Source organism: Eublepharis macularius, chromosome 10, assembly GCF_028583425.1.
Source record: "Eublepharis macularius isolate TG4126 chromosome 10, MPM_Emac_v1.0, whole genome shotgun sequence".
NCBI classification, from domain to species: domain Eukaryota; kingdom Metazoa; phylum Chordata; class Lepidosauria; order Squamata; family Eublepharidae; genus Eublepharis; species Eublepharis macularius.
Window position 1 is genome coordinate 88,266,047 of NC_072799.1, and position 23,867 is coordinate 88,289,913.

At 49.0% G+C, this 23,867-nt stretch overlaps 1 protein-coding gene across 1 annotated transcript; it reads right to left on the bottom strand.

The window, feature by feature from the left end:
• Window positions 1-10,583: 10,583 nt before the first annotated feature.
• GSX2 (GS homeobox 2) lies at window positions 10,584-14,565 on the bottom strand. Its single transcript, XM_054989533.1, has 2 exons — window positions 14,046-14,565; window positions 10,584-10,924 (listed from the first exon to the last, which is right to left on the bottom strand). Exons 1-2 carry the CDS (start codon window positions 14,563-14,565, stop codon window positions 10,584-10,586), a joined length of 861 nt encoding a protein of 286 aa, XP_054845508.1.
• Between the last annotated feature and the right edge of the window lie 9,302 nt (window positions 14,566-23,867).

A 23,867-nucleotide genomic window follows, 5' to 3' on the forward strand; every position in this document is an offset into this window, starting at 1 on the left:
TTAGTTTTAGAAAAGAAGTAAGAGTTCTTTATTATATGATTTCCATACTTTGATAGGAAAGTGGAGAGAAAATTCCTATCTGCCGATCTATTCCTGAGCAGGAAGTTCTGAGATTAACAATCTACACATCAAAGGATAGTTTAGGGCAGTAAAGGAGTAAACAGATGCCCTGTCCTGTCTATCTTTCTAACTCTCTGGTTTCTCCTCTTCTGAAACTTGAAGAAAGGGACAGCGTTAGAAGTGTTGTTGTTGTTGTTGTTGTTGTTGTTGTTGTTGTTGTTGTTGTTGTTGTTGTTGTTGTTATGTGCCATAAAATTGCCTCCGACCTATGGTGACCCTATGAATGAAAGACCTCCAAAATGTCCTATCATTAACAGACTTGCTCAGATCCTGCAAACTGGAGGATGTGGCTTCTTTGATTGAGTCAAGCCATCTCGTTTCAGGTCTTCCTCTTTTCCTACTGCCTTCTACTTTTCTTAGCATTATTGACTTTTCCAGAGACTCTTATCTTCCTATGATGTGACCAAAGTACTATAGCCTCAGTTTTGTCATTTTAGCTTCTAGGGAGAATTCAGGCTTGATTTGATCTAGTATCCACCTTTTTGTCTTTCTGGATGCCCATGGTATCTGCAAGACTCCTCCAGCACCACATTTCAAATGAATCCATTTTCTTCCTGTCAGTTTTCTTCACTCTCCAGCTTTCACATCCATATATAGTAATGGGGAATGTCACAGTTTTGGATTACCTTGATTTTTTTTTAGTAATTATTTAATACAAGAAATGATAAAACCATACAGTACAAACAAGAAAGGGATTAAAACTAAGCCATAAAAGACATTATCAAAACCACTCTTGGCAAATTGTTAAAAACCCAAGAATTACAATAAACAAGCATTTAAACTTTGTTGCATTGGGGGAATTACTTCTTGGGCATTTAAAACATCTAAAATTGGTTTCCATATTTCATTGTATTCAAATAAAGGGACTGCCATATGCAAGTTCCCAAAAAACGAATTGTGCATAATCCTACCCATCAAATATTGCTCCCAGATTTTCTGATAACATTTTTTTTAGCAATGGGCCTTTGAAGGATTTCCAATTCCCAGCAATGACCAGACGAGCAGAGGCAACTAATGTCGAGACAAGAGATCTGGTATTCCTAACTAACACAGAGTTGGGCCAAAAATCCACTAGGAAAAATACTGGGGAGTGTGGCAACGAAAGACCCATCGTGTTGAATATCTCTTTGTGAACCACTCTCCAAAATTCCTGAACATAGTGGCATTCCCACCACATATGTAGGGTCGTGCCTTCCTGCTTGCAAGATCTCCAACACAGAGGGCTCAACAACCTGTTCATCTGATTTAATTTATGTGGTGTTAAATACCAATTGGACAGCATCTTGTAAAACTGGAGTTTAATGTTCCAACAACTAGATTTGTTGGAAGGGGAATTCCATATATGTTTCCAAAGATTCCAAGATAACCCGTTTTAAAGAATCAGACCATTTTTTTTGGTATGGCAGAGGGTCTTTATGTATTGCCCCTAATTATAATTTATAAAGGGCTGAAATCCTACCCTGTTTACCATCTTCCCCATTCCAAATCATTTCCTAGCTCCCTCACGGCTGTTCTTCCAAGTCTCAATCTTCTTCTGATTTCTTTCTTTTTTTTTTAAATGAAATTTTATTGGATGGCTTAACATACAATCAAATTAAAAACAACTACATTTCTTTTCAGTTCCCAAAAGTATATGTTCCCCACCCCCTCCCCTCTCCCTTTTCGGTGTTGACTTCCAACAGCACTCCAACCCCCCGTTTTCTGATCATATTTCTACACTATAATTATTAGTCTGTTACTACTGGTAAAGATCTAAAGTATATCTTATCTTATTTAATATACTTCAAAAGACCACAATTGTCCTTTAACAATCTTCTTCTGATTTCTTCATTGTAGTCTCCCTTTTGGTTGATGATTGCACCAAGGAATAGAAAATCTTGGACAATTTCAAATTCCTCATTCTCAACTTTAAAATTGTGTAATTCCTCCATAGTCATTACTTTTGTCTTCTTGATATTCAGTTGTAATCATGCTTTAACACTTTCTCCGTTAACCTTCATCAGTAGTTGTTTCAAGTCTTCACTATTTTCTGCCAGTAATGTAGTGTCTTCTGCATATCTCAAACTGTTAATGTTCCTTCCACCAGTTTTCACTCCACCTTCTTCTAGATCTAATCCAGCTTTCTTTATGATATGCTCTGCATAGAGGTTGAACAGGTAGGGAGATAATATGAATCCTTGTCTGACATCTTTGCCAACTGGAAACCATTCTGTTTCCCTATGTTCTGTCCTGCCAGTAGCCTCTTGTCCAGAGTACAGGTTGCATATCAAAACAATCAGATGTTATGGTACCCTGATTTCTTTTAACAGTCTCCATAGCTTTTCATGATCCACACAGACCAAAGCTTTGCTGTAATCTATAAAACACAAGCTGATGTTCTTCTGAAATTCCCTGATATGTTCCATTAGCCATCGTAAATTTGCATCTCTGGTGCCTCTTCCTTTTCTGAATCCAGCTAGAAATCTGGCATTTCTTCTTCTGTCAGAGTGTCAGTTTAATTGTCAGTTCTCTAGCCAGAGTTACGCCATGTTAACTTGCTATAATCCATAGCTGTTTAGCTTTCTCCCTCTAGGCCCAGGTGGTGACCAGGCCGCATATATCCATGGGAGCAAAGAGTTCTTATCAGCCCGTTCCGGCCGACAACCTTAACATCCTCGTCTTCCCATGCCTTCTCAGACAGGACTAAGGGGGGAGGCTGGGAATGGGTGTTTGAAAAGTTGTTACTTTCATTTCATGTGTCATTCTCAACAAAGCTTTCGTTCAGCCAAGGGTCTCAAACCCTTGGATTGTGGACACCTGTATCCTGAACATAATCTTCCAATAAACCTTTTGAAACCAAGAAACCTTGTGCTTCTTACAGAAGGGGGGAGACGAACTTTGGATAACTGGGATTCCATAGTCTGACATCTTCCATATATGGTAAGGGTCTTTGGTTTAGAATTTTGAGCATCACTTTGCTTGCATGGGAAATTAACATGATAGTTTGATAGTTGCTGCACTCTTTGGCATCCCCTTTTTGGGGAATTATAATGTAGACTGAGCATTTCCAGTCTGTGGGCCATTGGGGTTTTTTTAAATGTAAATTGGAGCCAAGCAATTATGTTGCAATTATGTCCAACAGAGGCCTTGCAATCTGACCGTTGCTACATTGAAAGTGGGTGAAGCCAGCCAGGGTTAAGGCCTAAGCTACTTAGTGCTGGCCATAGCCATAGGCATTTTAAGGCAGTGTATGATAAATAGGAGAGGTGGACAGTCCTGTGCTTCATCTGCCATTATAACTGAGTCCCTCATATGAGTTTGTTATTGCTTGACTCCTGGGCCAAATTCAAAGGGGCTTGAGCCCCTCAGCCCCCATGTAGTTCATCGGTTGCCTGGGTGGACTTAGCCCCCCCTGGCCAAATCCGGGGGGATTGAGCCCCTCAGCCCCCCGTAGTTTACACCTATGCTCCCCGCCAATTGGGCCCTAGGACTGTGGCCCCTCCCTGCCTATTGGATTCAGAATACAGGGATATGTAAAACCAGGAGTTTTATTTAATACTGTTGCTACACTGCATTGTTTGGAGTGCTCTCCTGCTTGGCACCACAACACAATGCCAACCAGGTAGAGTATTCGAGGAAAATTCAGTGGATTGATGGTTTAGAGGAAGGACTGGTTTGGGGGACATTAAGTGCAGAACAAGCTGCCCTAGAGCCTCGTTTCCCCAACCTCCCTTGAAAAGAACAGCAAGTGTCTGTGAATGTGCAGCCAACAATTGTCTTGTATGTGTAATGTGATTGAAACACATGATAACAATGGGCAATGGCCCATGCAAAACAAAACAATAACGCAATGGAAATTATTGGAAAACCTGGATTGGAAACTGAAAAAAAAATTCTCAGTGCACACCCCTAACAACATCTGGGTTGCAGCAGGTGACCCTTAGCAAGGTCTTTAGCTCTCTTGGTGCTTTAATTAGTATTTAGAATGGAGGTCAGCAACTGGAAAAGCATACACCAAGTCTGGCTATGTAGCCTTCCATTTGCCAGCCTCAAAAGAGATGTACAGAATGTATGGAAAAGTTCAAAAGAGATGTATAGAAAGTGGAGTCTGGCAGTCCACTTAAGCCTGTACCGCACATCCTTTGCAGATCTAATTAATTGTTGACTAGTTCCCTATTCTAATTTCCAGCAGAAGCTTTTCACACAAGTTGGTGACACAAGTCGGCTTTCTCAGTAAGAATTTCTAATGCTCTAGGACAGAGGAACATGTAGGGGAAAGAAGCAGGCATGTGGGGAACATTTGAAGGAGTTTCATTGGCTTGAATCAGTGAGAAAGGCGGAATATAAATAAATGAATGAATGAATGAATAAATAAATAAATAAACAAACCATTTTCCTTCTCTCCCCAATAGTTTTTTTTAAACTATCTCCCTTTTCAAATGCCCTCTGGCCTTCAACTGCTCCCTGGTCAACTGAACTGGTGTCCTGAGATACTGGAGATTTCAAGAACTGACAAGGAGGCACCAGACAACAGAACAATATATCAAAAAAAGGATACTTTGAAATCAATCAATGGCAGAAACTTTTCCAAGAATGATTTCAGCACTAATGTGTAGGTTTCTCCCCTCTGAAGGGGATAATAAACATCATTGGAACCAGGGCTTTTTTCTGGGAAAAGAGGTGGTGGAACTCAGTGGGTTGCCCTCGGAGAAAATGGTCACATGGCCTGTGGCCCTGCCCCCTGATCTCCAGACAGAGGGGCGTTTAGCGGCACAGAGGGCAATCTAAACTCCCCTCTGTCTGGAGATCAGGGGACGGGGCCACCGGCCATGTGACCATTTTCAAGAGGTTCCAGAACTCCATTCCACCGCGTTCCAGATGAAAAAAAGCCCTGATTGGAACAGCTTCCAATGTTACATCCTCATGTATTTGAAGAGCTGGCTTTGGTTCCGAGATGCTGGAGGCTGAGCCGGAGCCCTTCTGCATGCCCTGAGCCACAGCCTTAGAAGTTGTAGGGCCCGATGTAAGGGGGAAGGCAGTGTTTTAATAAAGCCACTGCTAAGGCAGTAGAAGGAGAAAACTAGGAGGCTGTGGCTCAGTGCATGTGGAAGGGCCCAGGTTCAACCTCCAACATCTCCAGTTGAAAGGATTAGGCAGCTGGTGATGTAAAAAACCTGGACTTGAAATCCTGGATAGCCCCTGCCAGTCCGAGTAGATAATACATTGATGGACCCAGGTTCTTATTCAGTATAAGGCATTGTTAACCACCTTACACACTGCCAACCACCACACATCTCCCTATACACGTTGGGCTTCACAGGCAGTTAAGGGCAGTCACAGAGCCCTGACCCAAATCCACACCAGGTCCTTTCTCTCCTTTTCCCAGAGGCTCCACAGGACAGGCAGCCAGCTCCCCTATGTTCTCTACCCCTCACCCAGCTACTGCCCAGGGCTATTGGGGAAAGGGAGCCCAGAGTTTAATCCGTCTATACCCATTTAGCTAAATTAGCCCTGTTGTCCATGACCAGAGTGTTTGACTTTTGTGTGTGTGTTTTATTTTCCCTCAGCCAACAACTTCAAGGCAGCCAGGGTTAAACCAGAAACAAAAATAACGTTTTTGTGTGTAGCGGTTTTGTGTGTGTGCGTGCATGTGTGTGTGTGTGTGTGTGTGTAGTGGTTAAGAGCAGTAGGATTCTAATCTGGAGAACCAGGTTTGATTCCTCACTCCTCCACTTGAGGCCAGCTGGGTGAGCTTGGGGGAGTCACAGCTCTCTCAGAACTCTCTCAGCCCCATCCACCTCACAAGGTGATTATCGTGAGGATAATAATAACACACTTTGTAAACTACTCTGAGTGGGCATTAAATTGTCCTGAAGAGCGGTATATAAACTGAACGTTGTTGTTGTTATATTTACAAGATAGAATACTGGAGTGAATGGTTTTAAAATGCATAGATCTGCTGTGGGATGCCTTGTGCACTACCCGAATTTTTTTTTATAATATTTATATGACAATATTAGTGTTTTATTGTATATTTTTATTATATATACCTATCATGTTGTCATCCACTCCGAGCCTGCTTGTGGGAAGAAAGGATTATAAATCAATTGATTGATCGATCAATCAATTAATCAATCAATCAAACAAACAACCAAACAGGGAACAGATAAAATGTGACAAAACTGGTATCAACAGCCAGCTATTTCTCTGCTGCTGCTTCTCAGCAGTTTCCAAATTCTTCCCCCTTGGTAACTGCATTAACTGGCCTTCCAATGGACTTTCAACCGTCACTACCCCAGCATTCCACCAGCTCTCATTGGCTGTTCCCTTGGAGAGGTAGAGCTGAAACTAGTCCTGTCCATCACAGGTGTGTTCAAGTGTGTCATGTTTTGCACTGCCCAGTGGCTTAAGTGCTGAGTCAGTTAAACGGGGAATTGTGTAGGCTGTAAGTGGAATTGACCAAATCTCTGTGATCAGCAGGACAGGTGCCCTTCAAGGTAAACATACATCTGAGGATATTTTGACCATCGATGTAGCATTAGATATCTGATGCAACACAGAAAAAGAGCAGGTGTTGGGCTGGTATGGGGCTGTGTTTCACCTCCTGGTGGTGGAGCTGTGCCTTTTTAGAGAAGCAAGCCCTTTTGAGACTGAGAATCATCCAACAGAATATAAATCAGTGTGGCATCAACTAAAGTGTTTAGAGTGTGACTCAACATTCTTTTGTAATATAAAAAGACTAAACAATAATGCACACACACACACTTTATTTGATGTGTTAGGTTTTACTACCTTTTTTAAAAAAAATAAGGCTAAAGTAAACATACATATACATCAGTACTGGTCTCAAAGCATCCCTGGAGGCAGTTATTAAGAAGTTAATAAGAAGCTTTGGGTGCAATTTGTGACATCCCAGAAAAATAGCCACTGGTGTGATTTATCATGTACCATTTTATTTTCATTCATTTGCATCCTGCCTGTCTCCATACTGCCACCGGTGTTTAGAATTGTAAGCACTAGGCTTGGCATGCAATGATTTCTAATGTAGTACACTGCTTTTGAGTTACTCATATATCTTGTGCCAACAGTGTGGAAACTAAAGTTATCTATCACCCCTTTATTAAAAGTAGATAAGGCAATCTCCCAGACAACAGCTCCGGTCAATTGGCCCATCTAGACTAATATTGCCTTTTGTTTGGCACTGGCTCTCTGGGGTCTGAGGAATCTTTTCTAGCACCTGATTTACCACATCTACTGCAACTGACACAGTTTATCATACTGTATGAACAGGGCTTTTTTTCAGCTGGAATGTGGTGAAATGGAGTTCCGGAACCTCTTGAAAATGATCACATGGCCGGTGGCCCCGCCCCCAGATCTCCAGACAGAGGGGAGTTGAGATTGCCCTCCGTGCCACTCGGCGGCACAGAGGGCAATCTAAACTCCCCTCTGTCTGGAGATCAGGGGGCGGGGCCACCGGCCATGTGACCATTTTCTCCAAGGGCAACCCACTGAGTTCCACCACCTCTTTCGCCAGAAAAAAAGCCCTGTGTATGAGCATATGAAGCCATCTTATCCTAAGTCAGACCATTGGTCTATCAAAGTCCATATTGTCTCCTCTGACTGGTACTGGATGTCGGGGTGGAACCTGGCCTGTGGTTCTGCCACAGAACCACAGGCCCTGTTTCTTCCATGGAACTGTTAGCTGTGAAATTTGCGATCAGCAAGAAAAAGAACCTGCGCCATGATTAACTTACTAAGAAATATGCAAAGTTTAATGTCTCTATAATAATATTTAATATGTCTTAATTCATCATGTTCAAGCAGGAAGGCTGGAGAACATCTCGACTTTGTAGGCATTGTTTGAACTCCAGTATTTTGTAACTCCCATGAGGAAGGAGACATTCTGAAATAGGGGGCTCTTAGCTGGCTCACCGTAGCCGTTACAATGGATGACAACGAATCTTGCAATGGAAATACTTGTGAAAATATACCTCCATAAATTATTCTAGAACCAGAGGAATTAGCCACGTTAGTCTGTAGTAGCAAAATAGTGAAGAGTCCAGTAGCGCCTTTAAGACTAACCAGCTTTATTGTAGCATAAGTTTTCGAGCACCTCAGCTTCTTCGTCAGATAAATTATAATAATTATATGAATTATTATTGTATGCTTCTGATGAATCTACTGCAATTTGAATTTGCCTTTGGAAGTCACATTGTATTGCATACATTTCATCTGTTTACTGTGAGGCGCGGTTACTTTAATGAACAGGTGCTAGCACTTTAATGTTCTAATAAAATTGTTTACATTATAACTCAATTTAGATTTGTATTTATTGAAGAGATTGATTGCCTGTTTTCTGGTTGGACTGGTTGCCTTTAAACTTTATGGTGTTATATGTTTCATGATGAATTAAGACACTTGATATTCACCTTGTTAAAGGTTGTATAAATATTATTATAGAGATACTAAACTTTGCATATTTCTTAGTAAGTTAATCATGGCGCAGGTTCTTTTTCTTACTGGTTCATACTGTGATTCTCAGATATGCTGACTGAGAAATTTGCAATGTCAACCTTTAAGTCAACCTCCACTTCTTCTGGAGTTGTGTTGCACAATTGCACTAAATGATTGAGGCTACTGAAGAATGTCCCTATCTTTATACAGGGTGAATAGACCTTCCTTGGACAGATTTTGAGGTAGAACAAATTACATTTGAAAATACTTTGTGGAGGGCAGGCCAATATCTGTCTGTCTCTCTGTCTGTCTGTCCGTCTCTCTCTACATATGAAAGGGCCACATCAGAATAATTGGATGGCTGTGTCCTATCTTACAGAATATGCTACAGGAAACACCATTCCCATGGGTACCGTCAGTGGAATTGACTCAGGGCCTCTCAGGGCAAGTCATAACTAACTTAAACATTTTAATTTACTTGCCTTGTATCAGTATAGACTGTCCTGGTAAAATGGGTTTATGCTAACAGGCAAAAGTTACCTGAAACCCAGATAACCAGTAGCTGATTGGTAGATAGGGATACCATTATAGAAGTAAACTCAGTTAATTGCTCATTGGAACCTGTTGTAGAATAGCGGTTAGGTGGTTCAACTGCAAATCAGCACTCTGCTTGTTGAAATCCCACTACTGCCATGAGCTCCGTAGATGTCCTTGGATAAGCTGCTCCCCTCAACCCCAGCTGTATTATGGGGATAATAATAACAGTGACTTGTTCACCACTCTGCATGGGGAATTAATCTGTCTAGAAAAGCGGTTATTATTTTACAAAATACAGTATCAAGAATTGTGCTGGTCTCTATTTACATTGACTTCCAGGATTCCCCTGCTATTTAAATGGACCCAGATTACATTTCTTTCAAAGCGTGTGTGACAATTATCCAGAGTGTAGGAGATACTAAGATCCTGAACCTTAGCTCCAATGACTGTTTGAAGATAGTGGTGACATCACCTCCAAGCCCTGCTTGCGAGTTTCCAGAGGCAGCTGATGGTTCTCTGTGGAGATGCAATGGGGACTGGCTGGCCAGCAAGGCCTCATTGATGGCGAACACCTGAAATCAGTCCGTTTCAACAGGACTGGCAACCCAATCTGAAGCATGCTGGGAAATGCACTCTGCTTCTCACGATGCATTCTTTGCATGGAACATCATGAAGGAACAGACCCAAGTGCCTGTATTCTCCCAGTGAACTGCAGGCTAGTCTCCAAAGGAGCACCAATGCACCGCACAGTGCATATTCTGGATTGCTTAACACAGATCACTTATGCTTTAGTTGCGAGGCACTCCTGATGAGATATGCTGTGCCAACACTTTGGGGTGTTTTCCCTGTAGTCTCCTCCATCCAGCATGCTGAGATGTATGATATAAAGCAAAAATGTAACCATTTTCATCTGGTTTATGATGCTAAATGGCTCTCAGTTATTCAAAGAAACTGAGTCTAAACTATCCTTGTCACCAACCAAAGCCTTTTTATTTTGCAGAAGCTTTCCCTTCAGTGGTCCTCTGAAAAACCAAAAGACTTCTTCAGTTCTTGTCTGACCTCCTTTATTTAAATAAATATAAATATAAATTTGATATAAAACTATTCACACACAAACCAGAGCACCCAGACTACTCTAATTTGGAATATCTGTACAAAAGAAAGAGCGTCTCAGGCAATGCTTTTCACATTTCATTTTCTGAACCGCCCACCCGACCCTGGGCGAAGTGAGAGACCCCCATCCCGAGCCTGAGAGGGGGGGAGGGGAAAGAGATGCCCCCCCTGCTCCCCTTGCAGAAAAGGCCCAGAGAGTCTGTTCGCTCCGGGTGGGGGGTGGCAGGAGCGGCAACTGTCTTGTTGCAGCCAAACCCTTTTATCGAAGCTTCCTCCACGGGGCGTCGAGAAGGGCGCCCCCTCCTCTTTGCAGGCGCTCCCCCAGGCTCCAGGCGGGTCCTGCCGGGCCGAAACGCCACCGAGGTCCGAGAGGGGCCTTTTCACAAGGGAGAGATCTCTTTGTCCTCGCTGGCCGAGGCCGGGGAGAGGGACTCTTCGTCTTCCGACCGCGGGTAACGGCCCGGGTTGGAGGCGCAGCTGCAGCCGCCATGCGTGTTCCTCTGGGCGCCTTTGCCTTCTTTCTTGTGCTTCACCCGCCGGTTTTGGAACCAGATCTTCACCTGCTTCTCGGACAGGTTGAGGTACGTGGCGATCTCGATCCTGCGCAGGCGAGACAGGTACATGTTGGCGGAGAACTCCCGCTCCAGCTCCAGCAGCTGCGTGCTGGTGAAGGCCGTGCGCATCCGCTTGCCGTTGGCCAGCTGGCTGCTGTCCGAACCTCCTGCAGGGGAGAAGCAGCACCGGTGAGACCCGCGAAACTCGGCCCGGGGGATCTGTTCTGAGCACTGCCTGAAAAACTCGCTGTCAAGGCTGGAAGGAAGCGCCAGTGGGGCGCAAGGGACAGTTCGGGCCCCAAAAGATACGCGGCAGGCAACAGTAAAGCTATTCTCCGGTTTCGAGGAGACCTCTTTGAGACAGGTGAAGGTCTTTTCGAAACGCCAAGGCTTTCTCTTCCTCAGTTGGCCCGTTGATACCGATAAGACTGACAAAATTGGTGGTAGGGTATGAGCTTTCCTGAGTCACATCTTCAGATACCGAAGGACACTCACGAAAGCTACCAGCAATTTTATTAGTCTTCAGTATCTGAAGATGTGATCTGTGACTCGTGAAAGCTTATACCCTACCACAAATGTTGTTAGTTTTATAGGTGCTACTGGACTCTGGTTCTTTTCTACTGCTACAGACTAACACGGCTACCCATCCTGGTCTATGGCCCATTGATGCTGGTCAGTTTCATTCGGAGCTCTATTTCCCAAAGAAGTAACCTGGAGCCACACCTTGCGGGCTCCAATCCCATCTCATTTCCCTAAAAGTGGAAGCGCTTCTTGTTAAATTCAGCTTCTGTTCCAGGGAACTCCTTCTTTGGGAATCTTTGCCAGTGACATCCCCCCGCCCTGGCATTCATCCTGGGCAGCCCTGCTTTCAGATTCGAACTTCTCCGAACATTCTGCCATGTCCAGCCTTACTTGGTCTAGCTCCTTGCAGTCGCCTCTGCCTTGAATCTCAGCGTGAAAGGCGGACTATACCTGAAGTAAATTAGTCATAAGCACGAACTCACAAAGCTGCCTCTCTGTACACGAGACATCTTACACGAGGACGCAGGGCAGGGTAGTTTTAAAAGACAGAGCCTGCGGAGATCGCTAGCTCAGAGGCTTTGTTAATTTCATCTTCTCCTGGGGAAGGGGAGGTGAAATTGACAGAGCCTTCAGGGAGGCGAAGATGAATTAACAAACCCTCTGAAGAGGGATGTCTCAGTGCTCTGAAGAGGAGACCTGATGCTATTTACACATCTACACGATTCCTTCCTCCGGGAGAAAGGCAGCGGCGGGCAACTAGGAGGACTCTTTTTACACAGCAGGTCTCAGATGGAGTATAGATGAGACGATCTCTCACTACGCCTCGGTCAGTTCAGGACCGAAGGTGCAAGCGGACTTTTAAATTCTGGCGCTCTGGTTGAGGCACACCAGCTCTCAGTCTGAACTAGCTGATTTCGAGATATCCGACTACGGTTGCGTACTTTCCTGGGAGTAATCCCCAATGGATAAAATGGGACTTAATTCCGGGTAGAGCTGTTGAGGATCGCCTCCTGTGCCTGCATTGTCCCGGAGCATCTATGCGGATTGGAATGAGGCAACCCCTAATGTAGAGCGACCTCCGACATCAGACACTGAATGAGATCCGCAAACACGGAATAAGCGCCTGGCAGTCCCCTCGAACCCCTGGCTGCAGCTCGAAATACCGCCCGCGAACTACTCAGTGATCGAGCTTACGCCCACTTACTCCGGATCTCAGGTTTACTCCGAGGCAGATTCTAGGAGCCCACATTTCAGATAAGTGGGTTACCTGAAGATGTCATAGATCTAGAGGAGTTAGCCGTGTTAGTCTGTAGATACAAAATAGTAAAGAGTCCAGTAGCACTTTTAAGACTAACCAACTTTATTGTAGCATAAGCTTTCGAGAACCACAGCTCTCTTCGTCAGATTCATCTGTAACATAAGCTTTTGAGTATCTGACAAAGAGAGCTGTGGTTCTCGAAAGCTTATGCTACAATAAAGTTGGTTAGTCTGAAAGCTGCTACCGGACTCTTTACTATTCTGAAGATGCCAGGCTCTCGCTGAAAGACAGATTTAGAGACAATTCTAAGCGAACCTGCTTAAGTGTATTCAGCGGACCTCCCAGGAAAGCGTTTTGAGAGTTGTGCCCTCTATAATCCTCAGGTTACTTCGAAGAATCTGAATTCTAATCTGGATTAAAGAGTGCCACCTTTTCAGGCGCAAGGGAGCCCTCCCGGCCCTGGATTCTGGTCCAGCTGGTGCAGGCAAGAGCCGGCCAGAGGGCCATTTCTGCCCCTTGGCTTCCTTTGCCCCTTTGCGGCTTTGCTTCCTCTCCACCTTGCTCAGTGCTCTGAAGCGATGCCAACCACCTTTGCGCTCCGTGCATGCGATGAAGGGAGCTCTAATTCACCAAAGCTTCCCCTGGGAAAACGAGGAGTGGCGCTTAAGTTGCCCCTGCGATGCAGAGTAATTGTTGCCTCTGCTCCTGCTTCCAGGGTGCGACGACAGGGCAGCAGCCTCACCTATTGGTGGCCGCCGTCCCAAACGGAGTTAAGGACACCCCCTCAAACTGTCTGTGGGATAAACCCACGCCTGCCAAATCCAGGGAAAGCTAGCCCCACCGCCCACTCCCGTCAGCTTTCCCATTAGCTTCTCCGTCTCGCCGCGAACTCGGGATGCCGTGCCATCGCACCTGCCCCCAAACTGCTGCCGTGGGAAGCCTCGAGTGAAAGCCCGCCAGGAAGGGAGCTGAGCGCCCGGCTTTGCCGCCCTTTGGAGTGGGCGCGGCGAAGCCAAGTCTCAGAAACCGATGGGCCCAGGCGAGCCGGAGCGTTAACTCGCTGCCGCTGGCGGGATCCCGGGGAAGTCATTGGGGTTATTTCGGCACGCGGAAGGCTTCGGCTGCTCTCGGAGCAGGAGGGAGCAGTGGCGCGGGGAGGCCTTTGAAGGCTGGCGGGGAACAGCCCATGGGAGCCAATGGGGCTACTGGGGGGGGGGGAGCTGCGCAACCCCATTCTTTGGGATTGCCATCAGATCCGGATAGGGGGCAAGGGAGCTGAGCTGACTTGCCAGGAGTAACCCCGAAAAATCGAAGGGGAGGCTGCGCCCCTTCCCTCTTGACACCCCGGGGAGGCGACCCTAGGGGGCTCCGCACCTGGCCACGCCACTGGGTCGAGGCCTGCGGCTGGACGGGCTCCCCCGGGCTCTACCTGCGCCGACTCACCTGTCCCCCTCCCCGGGTTGCCCCGCCCCCCAACCCCCGCCCCCGGCTTCGCCCGCGGGTCCTACCCATGCCGAGGCAGTGGAAGCGCCGGGGGTCGCTCATGCTGTAGGCGGCGGCCGCGCAGAAAGGCGGGTGGCCCAGAGCGTGCGCTGCGGCGCCGGGCTGCTGCTGGTGCTGGTGCTGGTGCTGGTGCTGGTGCTGGTGCTGGTGCTGGTGCGCCGGGGCGGGCGGGGGCGGCGCGTGGCTGCCGCGCGGGCAGAAGTGGCCCTCGGCGGCGGCGGGGGGCGGCCCGAGGGGCGCGAAGTGGCCCTTGAGCAGCGGGGGCCCCAGGGCGGCCCCGCCCGCCGCGCCGGCCCGGGCCGAGGCGTGCAGGTGCGAGGCCACGCACAGCGGGCACACGCACAGGGCGCCGCTCTTGCGCGCCGGGCAGGCCGGCCCGGCCACCGACATGACCAGCGGCGCCGGCACGCCCAGCGGCAGCAGCAGCTCCGGCCCGGCCGCGGGGGTCGGCTCGGCCGCGGGGGGCGCGGGGCGCGCCGCCGGCTCCTTCACGATCAGCGAGTCCACGTAGAAGGAGCGCGACATGGCCGGGCGGGCGCTCCGTCGGGGCTGCGCGGCGGGGCTGGCGGGGCTGGCGTCCCCCTGCCCGGATCGGCCTCCGCCTGCCGGCGGCCGGGATTTATAGCCCCTGCGCCGCCACACGTGACGCGGCCTCGACGGGCGGCTCCAGCGCCCTTGCGGGAGCCAAGCGGCGGGGGCGGGCGCGGGCGCGGGCGCGCGGGGGCGGAGGCGCCCCTTCCTCCCCGAGCCCCGCGCGGGCCTTCCTCGGCTGCGCCTCGCTTTGCCGCGGGCACCCAACGAACCCCCTCGCGGAGGAGAGCCGGGGGGGGGGGGCGCCGCTTGCCATGGCCCGCCCTCGCCTGCCCTGCTCCCTGCTCGGCTCCGGTTCTAGCGGGAGGCTGCAGGTGAGGCCGCCTCCAGCCCAGGCAAGACCGGGACCAGAGCCGCGCGGCGCCGCTCAGGTAGCTCTCCGAGGGAGGCTTCGGATCGCCCAGACGATGGGCTGCAAAAAAGCCTCAGACCCCCAATGCCATTCCTTGGGTGGTTTTTTCTATCACTCCCGTCCTGGGAGCATTTAATCGGGAAATACGTCCCATTGCTCTTAGTGGGAGAGGCCTCCGGAGCATACAGGAGTCGAAGACACTCCGTAGGTAGATCGAGAGGCGTAGCCGGGTTAGTCTGCCTGAAGCAGTAGAGCAGAGCAAGAGTCCAGTTGCACCTATAAGACTAACACAATTTATGGTACGGGATGAGCTTTCCTGAGTCACAGATAAAGAAGTGGTACCTGAAGAAGTGAGCTGTGACTCACAAATTGTGTTAGTCTTATAGGTGCTCTTTTTTACTACTCCGTGGGTGTTATTAAGGGTTCGCCGCCTCCTTGGAACTCAACTATACCATCTTGAGCTCCGTGAACTTGCTCCCAAATAAACACCCGCTTCTTCCAGCTCGCCTGTTCAGTCCAAGAGCTGGACAGCGTGGAAGTCCCCACGGCAAAGCTACGGTGCACCTGCGGCGACTGCCTTTGACAGCGCTCGGCGAATGTTCCAAACGCTGCCGTCCTACCGTTATACAGAACTCTTCTCTGCCCCAGTCTAAAGCTCCTTCTAGCATTCTTAACCCTTGTTTTGGAATGAAAAGGTTCTGGCCGAGCCCTTCTCAATGCTTTCCGGCGCTTCCATTAATAGCAGCAAAATTTCCTTCTAAGCCAAGGAACTAGCAATGCGTGTCTTCGACCCCGAATCTTTGAACCCCGCAAACTTCATTGCAATTAATTTCTGGGTAATGCTGCTGGCCGATACTCACCAACCTGTCAGTGAGTCTCATGGAACTGCAGAGGCATTTCCTTCCGCGTTAATAGGACCAGTTTGCATGTGTGCTTAAGAGCTCTGGTGAATCGGGGAAGTGCTATTGATGGGAGTGTGAGAAGGATTCGTCTTTAGCCCCTTTGTTTACCTCTAAACCTCAGAAACATTCTTCTTCCTATTTTAGGCGAGCGTCGTTCAGGGCCAGTTGTATCCCACTGAAGACTTTCTCCCTTTATTCTAATCCCTCCGCTCACTTGCTTAAAAGTCCCTTAGAAATCAGTCGCGGGGCATTCAGTCCAAAGGGCGGTTGTTGAGTTCAAGCATATTTCTTTGGAAAAGCCCTCCAGAAAGTAAGCTGCCCCGCAGTCCCAAATCTACTCATTGAGTTCAGTTGGACTGACTCTCCATTTCCAAGTAGGCGCATTTAGGATGTGGATGTAAAAATTATTTGTGCTTCTTTGCAGTGTTAGTTTCAGGGGAGCTCTCCTTTATTCTTTTTGAGGGGGGGGGGGCGTCTTGTTAAACCGACAAAAGCCCTAAACTCCTTTGGACGGTTCTGGGCACAAACTGAAGACTTTCAATTCGAACTCTCTCGAGATCATTGCAGCCCCCCACCCAAAAAATTAATGAAAAGAGAAATCGACGGGCGGAAGGGTGCTTTGATCTCCGCAGAGTTTGCCCGGGCGAGCTGACCAAGGGTAATTGACTAAAAGGCGCAGGCAGTGAAGCTCGAGCGCTTCACATCGCATTAGGAGCGAGTCAAGATATTTCGCAGCATATTACGCGATTTTCCAATGACCTGTTTCATGGGAGTTTAAGAAGCGGCGTGTAGCGTTAATGGGGGGAAGATTGGCTGTGTCCTTGTTCGCATCGGGGCGCAGGCCCGGTTCCACTTGGCTTGGGCAGCGGCAACTCGCCTTGAGCGCACAAAACATGAATTAACCGAGAACTAAAGGAGAGGAACGGCCACGATCCGGCGCGCAGTTGCTCAGCAGTGCATCCTATTGAATTTAGCGGGGGTTACTCCCAAGTAAACACACGCAGCATCCGGCTGCAGAATCGTATCTTGTTATAAAGGATATGGGGACAAAAAGAAGAAACCAGCGACACTCCCCCAGGTGTTGGAACAACGGGTCTCTTCCACTGTTTAAACTGGAAGGTTTTTCAGAAGGACCTGCAAACCGCTTAAACTAAGACGGGACGGAAATCCGGGCGCTGTAGGCTGTGGAGTGGAGTGGTTAGAGTGGGTCTGGGGAAATCGAGTTCGAATCTCTGCTGCGCCGTGGAAGCTCAGTGAGTGACCTTCGACCAGTCACTCTCTCTCAGTCTAACCTGCCTCACAGGGTTGCTGTGAAGATAAGAGGAGAACAATGTATGCCGCTTTGGGCCAGGTGTGAAAGAAGTGAATAAAATAAACAGCGTAAAAGAACATCTCTCTCCGCTAGGCTGCACAAACGCCTCCCACATTCTTAACAGATAATACCTTGTTGACTTCACACGGATTAAAATTCCGACTGAAACTCTTTTAAAGGGTCTGCAGACGGGAGAAAGGGTTCAAAAACTTCAGTTGGCCAGGCTAGTGCCAGAGGATGGTTACAGGGGTCGTATCACCTTTCCCTGTTCTGAATTCCCTGTCCCGGCACAATTCGAAGTGCTGGCTCTTACCTTTAAGGCCTAAATGGCTCGGGTCCTGGGTAACTAAAGGACCTTCTTCTCCCCTACCATCCAGCCCCTCAATTGAGATCTGCCTTAAGCCCTGCTCTCTGTGCACCCCAAAGGGGATGTGGGTAGAGATGTTATTTATGGTCCGCCTTTCTCCCCGAGACTCAAGGCAGATCACACAGTGTGAGATTAGCACAGTCAGTATCAAGGGCATTTCCATAAACAATGCCAAAGGATAAATAAATCCAAGTTTACAGAGACATAGCATTAGCAAGAATCCAATACAGAGTTGAAGAAATGCTGAAACAGAACATAAGCAATTCTAGGGCTGACATAAGACAAGGCCTTTTCTGTGGTGGCACCTGGCCTTTGGAATGCCCTCGCTCTCGAAGCACCTACTTTACTTTCTTTGAGGCCCCAGGCTAAGCCTTTTAACCCAGGCTTTTAATTCGGGTTTTATCTTATCAGCTTTTCAAGGGGTTGCTTCTCTTTTAAGGATAGTTTTGACGCTGCCTGTGTTTTAATATGATGATTTTTAATTGTAAGCCGCCTCCAGCGGGACTCTAAAGAGGCGGCATAGAAATGTTCCAAAGAAAGAAAGAAAATGCTCAGTGTGGGCTTCAAACAGAACCACGTGGGCTTCGAAGTGTTCTGACAGTGACATTTGTATTCCTACAGTAGCAACGGAAGGGCTTCAGAGACGTGAACAGACCTGTACAAGAAACCGGAACGTCTGCCCCTGCAGCCCCCCCCCCCTTCTCGGAGCCCCACCGCCTTTGCGGTCTCCCCAGTGGAACGGAACCTGCCATTTCCGCGTGGGACTTCAGATGACATTATTTGTATTGTAAAAGGAGATAAAAGTTGCCTTGCCGAGCTTTACCAAAGCCTGGGGCGGGGGGGGGGGGGAGAGAGATGCCAGGGCAGTGCCCAGAAAAGCCCCTCGGGCTGTGCCCCGAGCCTCCAGGTGAGTAGGCACAAGGCGCTCCCGTCTCTCCCCCCCCCCCCCGTGTCTTTCTGCAAGCCCGGGATGGCTGGCTGGGTCGTCGGAAGGCTCTCGGCCACAGGATTTATGGGCGGCAATTAAAGTTTTATGAATTGCAGCTGAGGCCGGCGAGGAGCTATTCCAACGCCATTAGGATTCAATTAGAAAGTGTTTACTGGACGGCGGGGTCTCCGGAGAGGGTAAACAGGCAGCTATTCCAGAAATGCGCTAATCCACCGTCTTGTGACAACAATTAGGCAGCCCAGAGAAGCAGCCAGGTCAGCTCTGGCCAAGCCCTTCCTGCGGGTAGCTCTGGAGAGGCCCCGGGGGGAAAGAGGGCCCTCCTCTCCGCTCGGGAAACCAGGAGAGGGAGGGAGAGAGAGAGAGGGAGAGCGCGAGCGAGCGAGCCTCGGCGCCCAGAGAAGGAGGGTCAAGTCCGAGGCTTTGCTCTTTAGGCAAAAGAAGTCCCCGCAAGGTCGGTGGCGTTTACACCCAGCGCAGGGTCGTCAGCTGGTTTTTAGGACCGGACCTAGCGGCTTTTCAGGAACCTATATAGGAATTACTATGCACGGATATGAAAGCTGGACGGTGAAGGAAGCTGGCAGGGAGAAAATTGATTCGTTTGAAATGTGGTGCTGGAGGAGAGTTTTGTGGATACCCTGGACGGCCAAAAAGGCCAATAAGTGGGGTACTAGAGCAAATCAAGCCTGAATTCTCCCCAGAAGCTAAAATGTCAAGACTGAGGCTATCGTACTTTGGTCACATCATGAGAAGACAAGAGTCCCTGGAAAAGTCCATAATGCTGGGAAAAGTGGAAGGCAGGCGGAAAAGAGGAAGACCCAAAAGGAGATGGCCGGACTCAATAAAAGAAGCCACGTCCGCCAGTTTGCGGGGTCTGGGCAAGTCTGTTAATGATTGGACGTTTGGGAGGTCTTTCATTCATAGGATCGGCGTAGGTCGGAGGCGATTTGACGGCACATCACACACACACACACACACGAATTAATACCTCCCTCCTAAGTAACCTCACTGCCCTGGGGACACAGGAGACGAGAAAGTGGGCATTTCAGCTGGACCAAATGTGACTGCCACGATCCAGTGGGGTTTAAAAGCACCTAAAGAGGCGCATGGATCCAAAAAGCCAGGCCTCAAAGGGAGAGAAGGGAGTCTTTCAGAAGAGAGAATCCCGATCAGTGGCGGAAGTTCTGCCACGCCGGCAACATCCCTTCCCTCATCAGGCCCCTCTTTCCTCGGAGGGGAAGCTTGTTCACACAGGCACGCTTGGCTGCAGCCTCTGCCCACGATTTGCTCGCCTGCACGGGGCTCCGCAAACAGAACTGCGATTAACCACCTCGAGCGTAATTCGTTGCAGCGCAGACCGCTTATGCGCTCGCCGCCAGCCAATAAGCATACAGTGGTTAAGCTGAGAAATCTACACTTGCGTGTGTGACCCAGCCAAGCCGGGGCTGGGCCTCCCTTCCAAGCAAAAACGCGGGAGGGTTGGCAAGAGGCTCTTTCATCAGAGGGACAAAAGGGGAACAGAGAGAGTATAGACACAGGGGACAATGGGAAAGAAACCTGTGCGCGACACACACCCGGTCTCTGGCTTTCTGGATCCCTACAGCCGAGCCCAAGAGGCCATGTCTCCCTGTGAGGAAAAGCTGTCTGATCCGACCCCAAGCCATCCTCCCCTCTATCTGTAGTGAGGTGCAGATGCCCCTCCTGTCACAATTTCACCCCACAGTTTAGTTAACCCCAAAGGGCTGAAGGGAGCCAGCCATTGGATAGGGATCCATCGACAGCAGACCGCGCAGGTCCCGGACCAAAGCCTCGCCAGCCCTCTGCCTCAGTGGATCGTCCAGTGATGAGCTGAGCATCCGTACCAAACTCGAAAAGCATCGCAGGCCCGCCGCCGGCAGTTCTGGGGGCTGGGGATTCTGGGACACCCTGAAACAATCTCATGATAGTTTGAAGTTATTGCTTTTATCGATCCAGAGGAGTTAACCGTGATAGTCTGTAGTTGCAAAATAGTAGAGTCCAGGAGCACTTTTAAGACTAACCAACTTTATTGTAGCATAAGCTTTTGAGAGCTGTGATGCTACAATTAAGTTGCATCTGACGAAGAGAGCTGTGGTTCTCGAACGCTTATGCTACAATAAAGTTGGTTAGTCTTAAAAGTACTACTGGACTCTTTCCTATTTGCCTTCGTCGAGTTACTTTAGTAAATCAAATGCTGGGTTGTGTGTTAAAAGTGCCCTGTGCTCGACAGTCGCTTCGGCTTCAGAGGTCTCCAGCCGGCGCCTTGCTTGGTGCCATTTGGGTTAGGGTTCATGAAGCGCCCTGTCCATTACGTGGACAGGGCGAGTTTTCTTCGCATCACCGTCGCTACCTGGAACTTCTACAGGGAAGTGCTGGGAGGGGGGGGGTGTCAGTGGAAGAATATCTTCCGGCAGAAGGCCCCCGTTTCAATACCCGGCACCCCCAGTTTTGAGCAGTCGGTGAAGTCGTTGTCCCTGCGCAGAATTTGGATCCACACCCCTGCAGCGCTAACAGATCCGCAGTGATTTCAAAGTCCCAGACCCTGGAGAGCTGCTACCTCTCAGAGTAGACGAGAGTGGCTTCAACAGACCAAGAGTATCTCTCAGTATAAGCTTAGTAGTTTCATTCCGTTTCCATGTGATAGCCCAGCACAATAGTTAAGTATTTGGGCTGACTCTGAGATGATCAAGTACAAGAATTCATAAGGAGGAAACCGGTTGCCCACTACGGGGCTCAATAATCGGGCGCTGAGTAATAACAACAACTGCGCTTATATACCGCTCTTCTAGAAAGATTAGTGTCCCACTCAGAGGGGTGAACAAGCCAGAGTTATTATTCCCCCTATACATCTGGGGAGCTGGGCTGGGAAGAGTGGCTGACCCAAGGCCACCCGCTGAGCTCAGGGCGGTAGTGGGAATCCAACCAGCAGAGTGCTGATTCGCAGCCCACTACCGCCCTGAGCTCAGCGGGTGGCCTTGGGTCAGCCACTCTTCCCAGCCCAGCTTGTTCACCCCCCTGAGTGGGGCACTAATCTTTCTAGAAGAGCGGTATATAAGCGCAGTTATTATTATTACTCAGCGCCCGATTATTGAGCCCCGTACTGGGCAACCAGTTTCCTCCTTATGAATTCTTGTACTTGATCATCTCAGAGTCAGACGGCAATCCCGGGCCCTACAGAAGGCTGGAATATCCCCAAGGTCGTCCTTTGCCTTGAAACTGTCCCATTGAATGCAGTAGAAAAGGGTAAGAGTCCAGTAGCACCTATAAGACTAACAACATTTGTGGGAGGAGTTGAGCTTTCCTGACTCACAGCTCACTTCTTCAGATACAGCTAGAATGTGAGTCCATCTGTCCTTATATCTTGGAGAGTGATTGCAGAAGCCGAATGATAATAGCCAGAGACTGACAAAGGCAGGCGTAATAGAATAGGGTGGGGCATGCAGAGCGGTAGTGGGTGTGAAGAAATCAACATTGGTAATGAGCCAGGAAATCTAGGTCTCGATTCAGTCCAGGAGGATGCATTGTCTTGAGCTTAATTATCAGTTGCCATTCAGCAGTCTCTCTTTCTAATTTCCCTTAGGTGCCATTGGACTCTTGCTCTTTTCCACTGCTACAAACAGTAACACGGCTTCCCATCTTGATCTATCCCGTTGAATGCAGTTAGAAAGAGTCCCCGCCCCTCCTGCATCTGGGCCCTGCATTTCAAAGGGAGGCCGGGCTTTTCCTTCCGGCTAGGCTGCACAGGAGCCCTTCTAGCCAGAATAGTTGGCAGCCCTCCTTGAGGCGTCTGGAAAAGTTGGCAGTTGCGGGGCTTTCCGTGCGAGCAAACGAGTTCAAAGGGGATCGCGCCGCCTGGCTGGGGCGTTCCGGCCTCGGCCTCTCTCTCGAGAGGCGAGGAGGCCCGAGATCAGCACCTGAACCCCTAATCGGGCTAACAAAGCAAAGCAAAGCGCGGCGCTGCGGCGGAGACGCAGGAGCGATGCCAGCCGGCCGGGCCGGCGGAGTGACGGCAGGCGCGCGCCCGCAGTACACCGCCCTCCTTACCTTTTGCTTTTTCCATCAGGCTGTCCGATAAAATTTCATTGCCTATTAACTAATCCCCGAAATGAGAGCTCTTATGAGCCTATAATGAGCTCTAATTGCCACGGCTAGTCGAGCCACGTGGAAAGATTTAGGAGGTATTAAGCAGTTGGGTACAGAGCGCGGGCTGTTACCTCGCCGCTGCTTTCATAATTCAAGGGGAAAATTAGTCCTTTTAGGGAGGGGGGGGGCTCCTTTGATTCCCTGCCTTCTGCTCGAGGTGACGGGCCAGAGCTTTGTCTGCTTTTAGTTCAAAACAGTGTAACAAATGGGAGTGTAACGAAATTGGCCCCCTTTTATTAAGGCAGATAAAGAGAGCCAGAAGCCTTCCGAAAGAACAGCAGATATTACCACCTCCCTCTCCATAACTTGCAGGACTGGAAAACTGCGGTTCTTCCTGACGCTAACTGCGCCATCCTCAGTAAAGTTACTCCAGTCTAAGCCCTTTGAAATCAACGAGCTTAGCCTGGAGGAACTCTGGTTAGGATTGCATTGTAAATGTACCCCGATGTTGTGCCTTTGTGCTATAGCAAAACTTCTCCCAAAGGGATCCGGGCAGGGGAGCGATTCTCCGCTGATTGGACTAAGCGAGAGAGAGGAAGCCCCACGGAACTGGTTTAGCCCTGACTTCGAGGTCACTGCGGTTAATTCGAAGTCACTGCAGTAAATTATATCAATTAGCTCTATTCAACGAAGGTAGTAAGAGGAGGTCAATGAAAAAATTGACTTCATTGCTTTAATTTATAACTTCAGATATTTCAGCAATCTTGGAAGATATGCCATTTATATCACACCTTTCCTAGCGCTGCGCCACGGCTGTGGAGCCAACGGTCTGCGCAGGGTTAAAGAGGAGCCTCGGTTTGCGCTGGAAGACCCTCTCTGAAGTCAATGGGACTACTTAGGAGCAATCGGTTGTAACCGTCACAGCGCTACCCGTGAATCTATTCCAGTTACCTCTGTAGTAAGTGCTAAGGAGTAAGTGTGCTCCCCCCCGGATCCTACGCGTGTTTACTCCGAAACAAGCCCCACTGTACTGAATGGCCAAGCGTGCCCAGAAAGGCACCCTTACCCGAGAGTAAGCTCCGCTAATCAGAGCGGGGCGTCCATTTAGGAGAATTATTTTAGTCCCTCGAGGAGCCCAAGAGCCTCGCCTCATGCTATCCTCAGGGCAGCCCGCGAGGTAGGTTAGGCAGAGGGGGTAGCCTTTCAGAGCTGAGGTGGGCCTCGAACGTGATGGGCAAGAGCTTACTCTAAGGTAA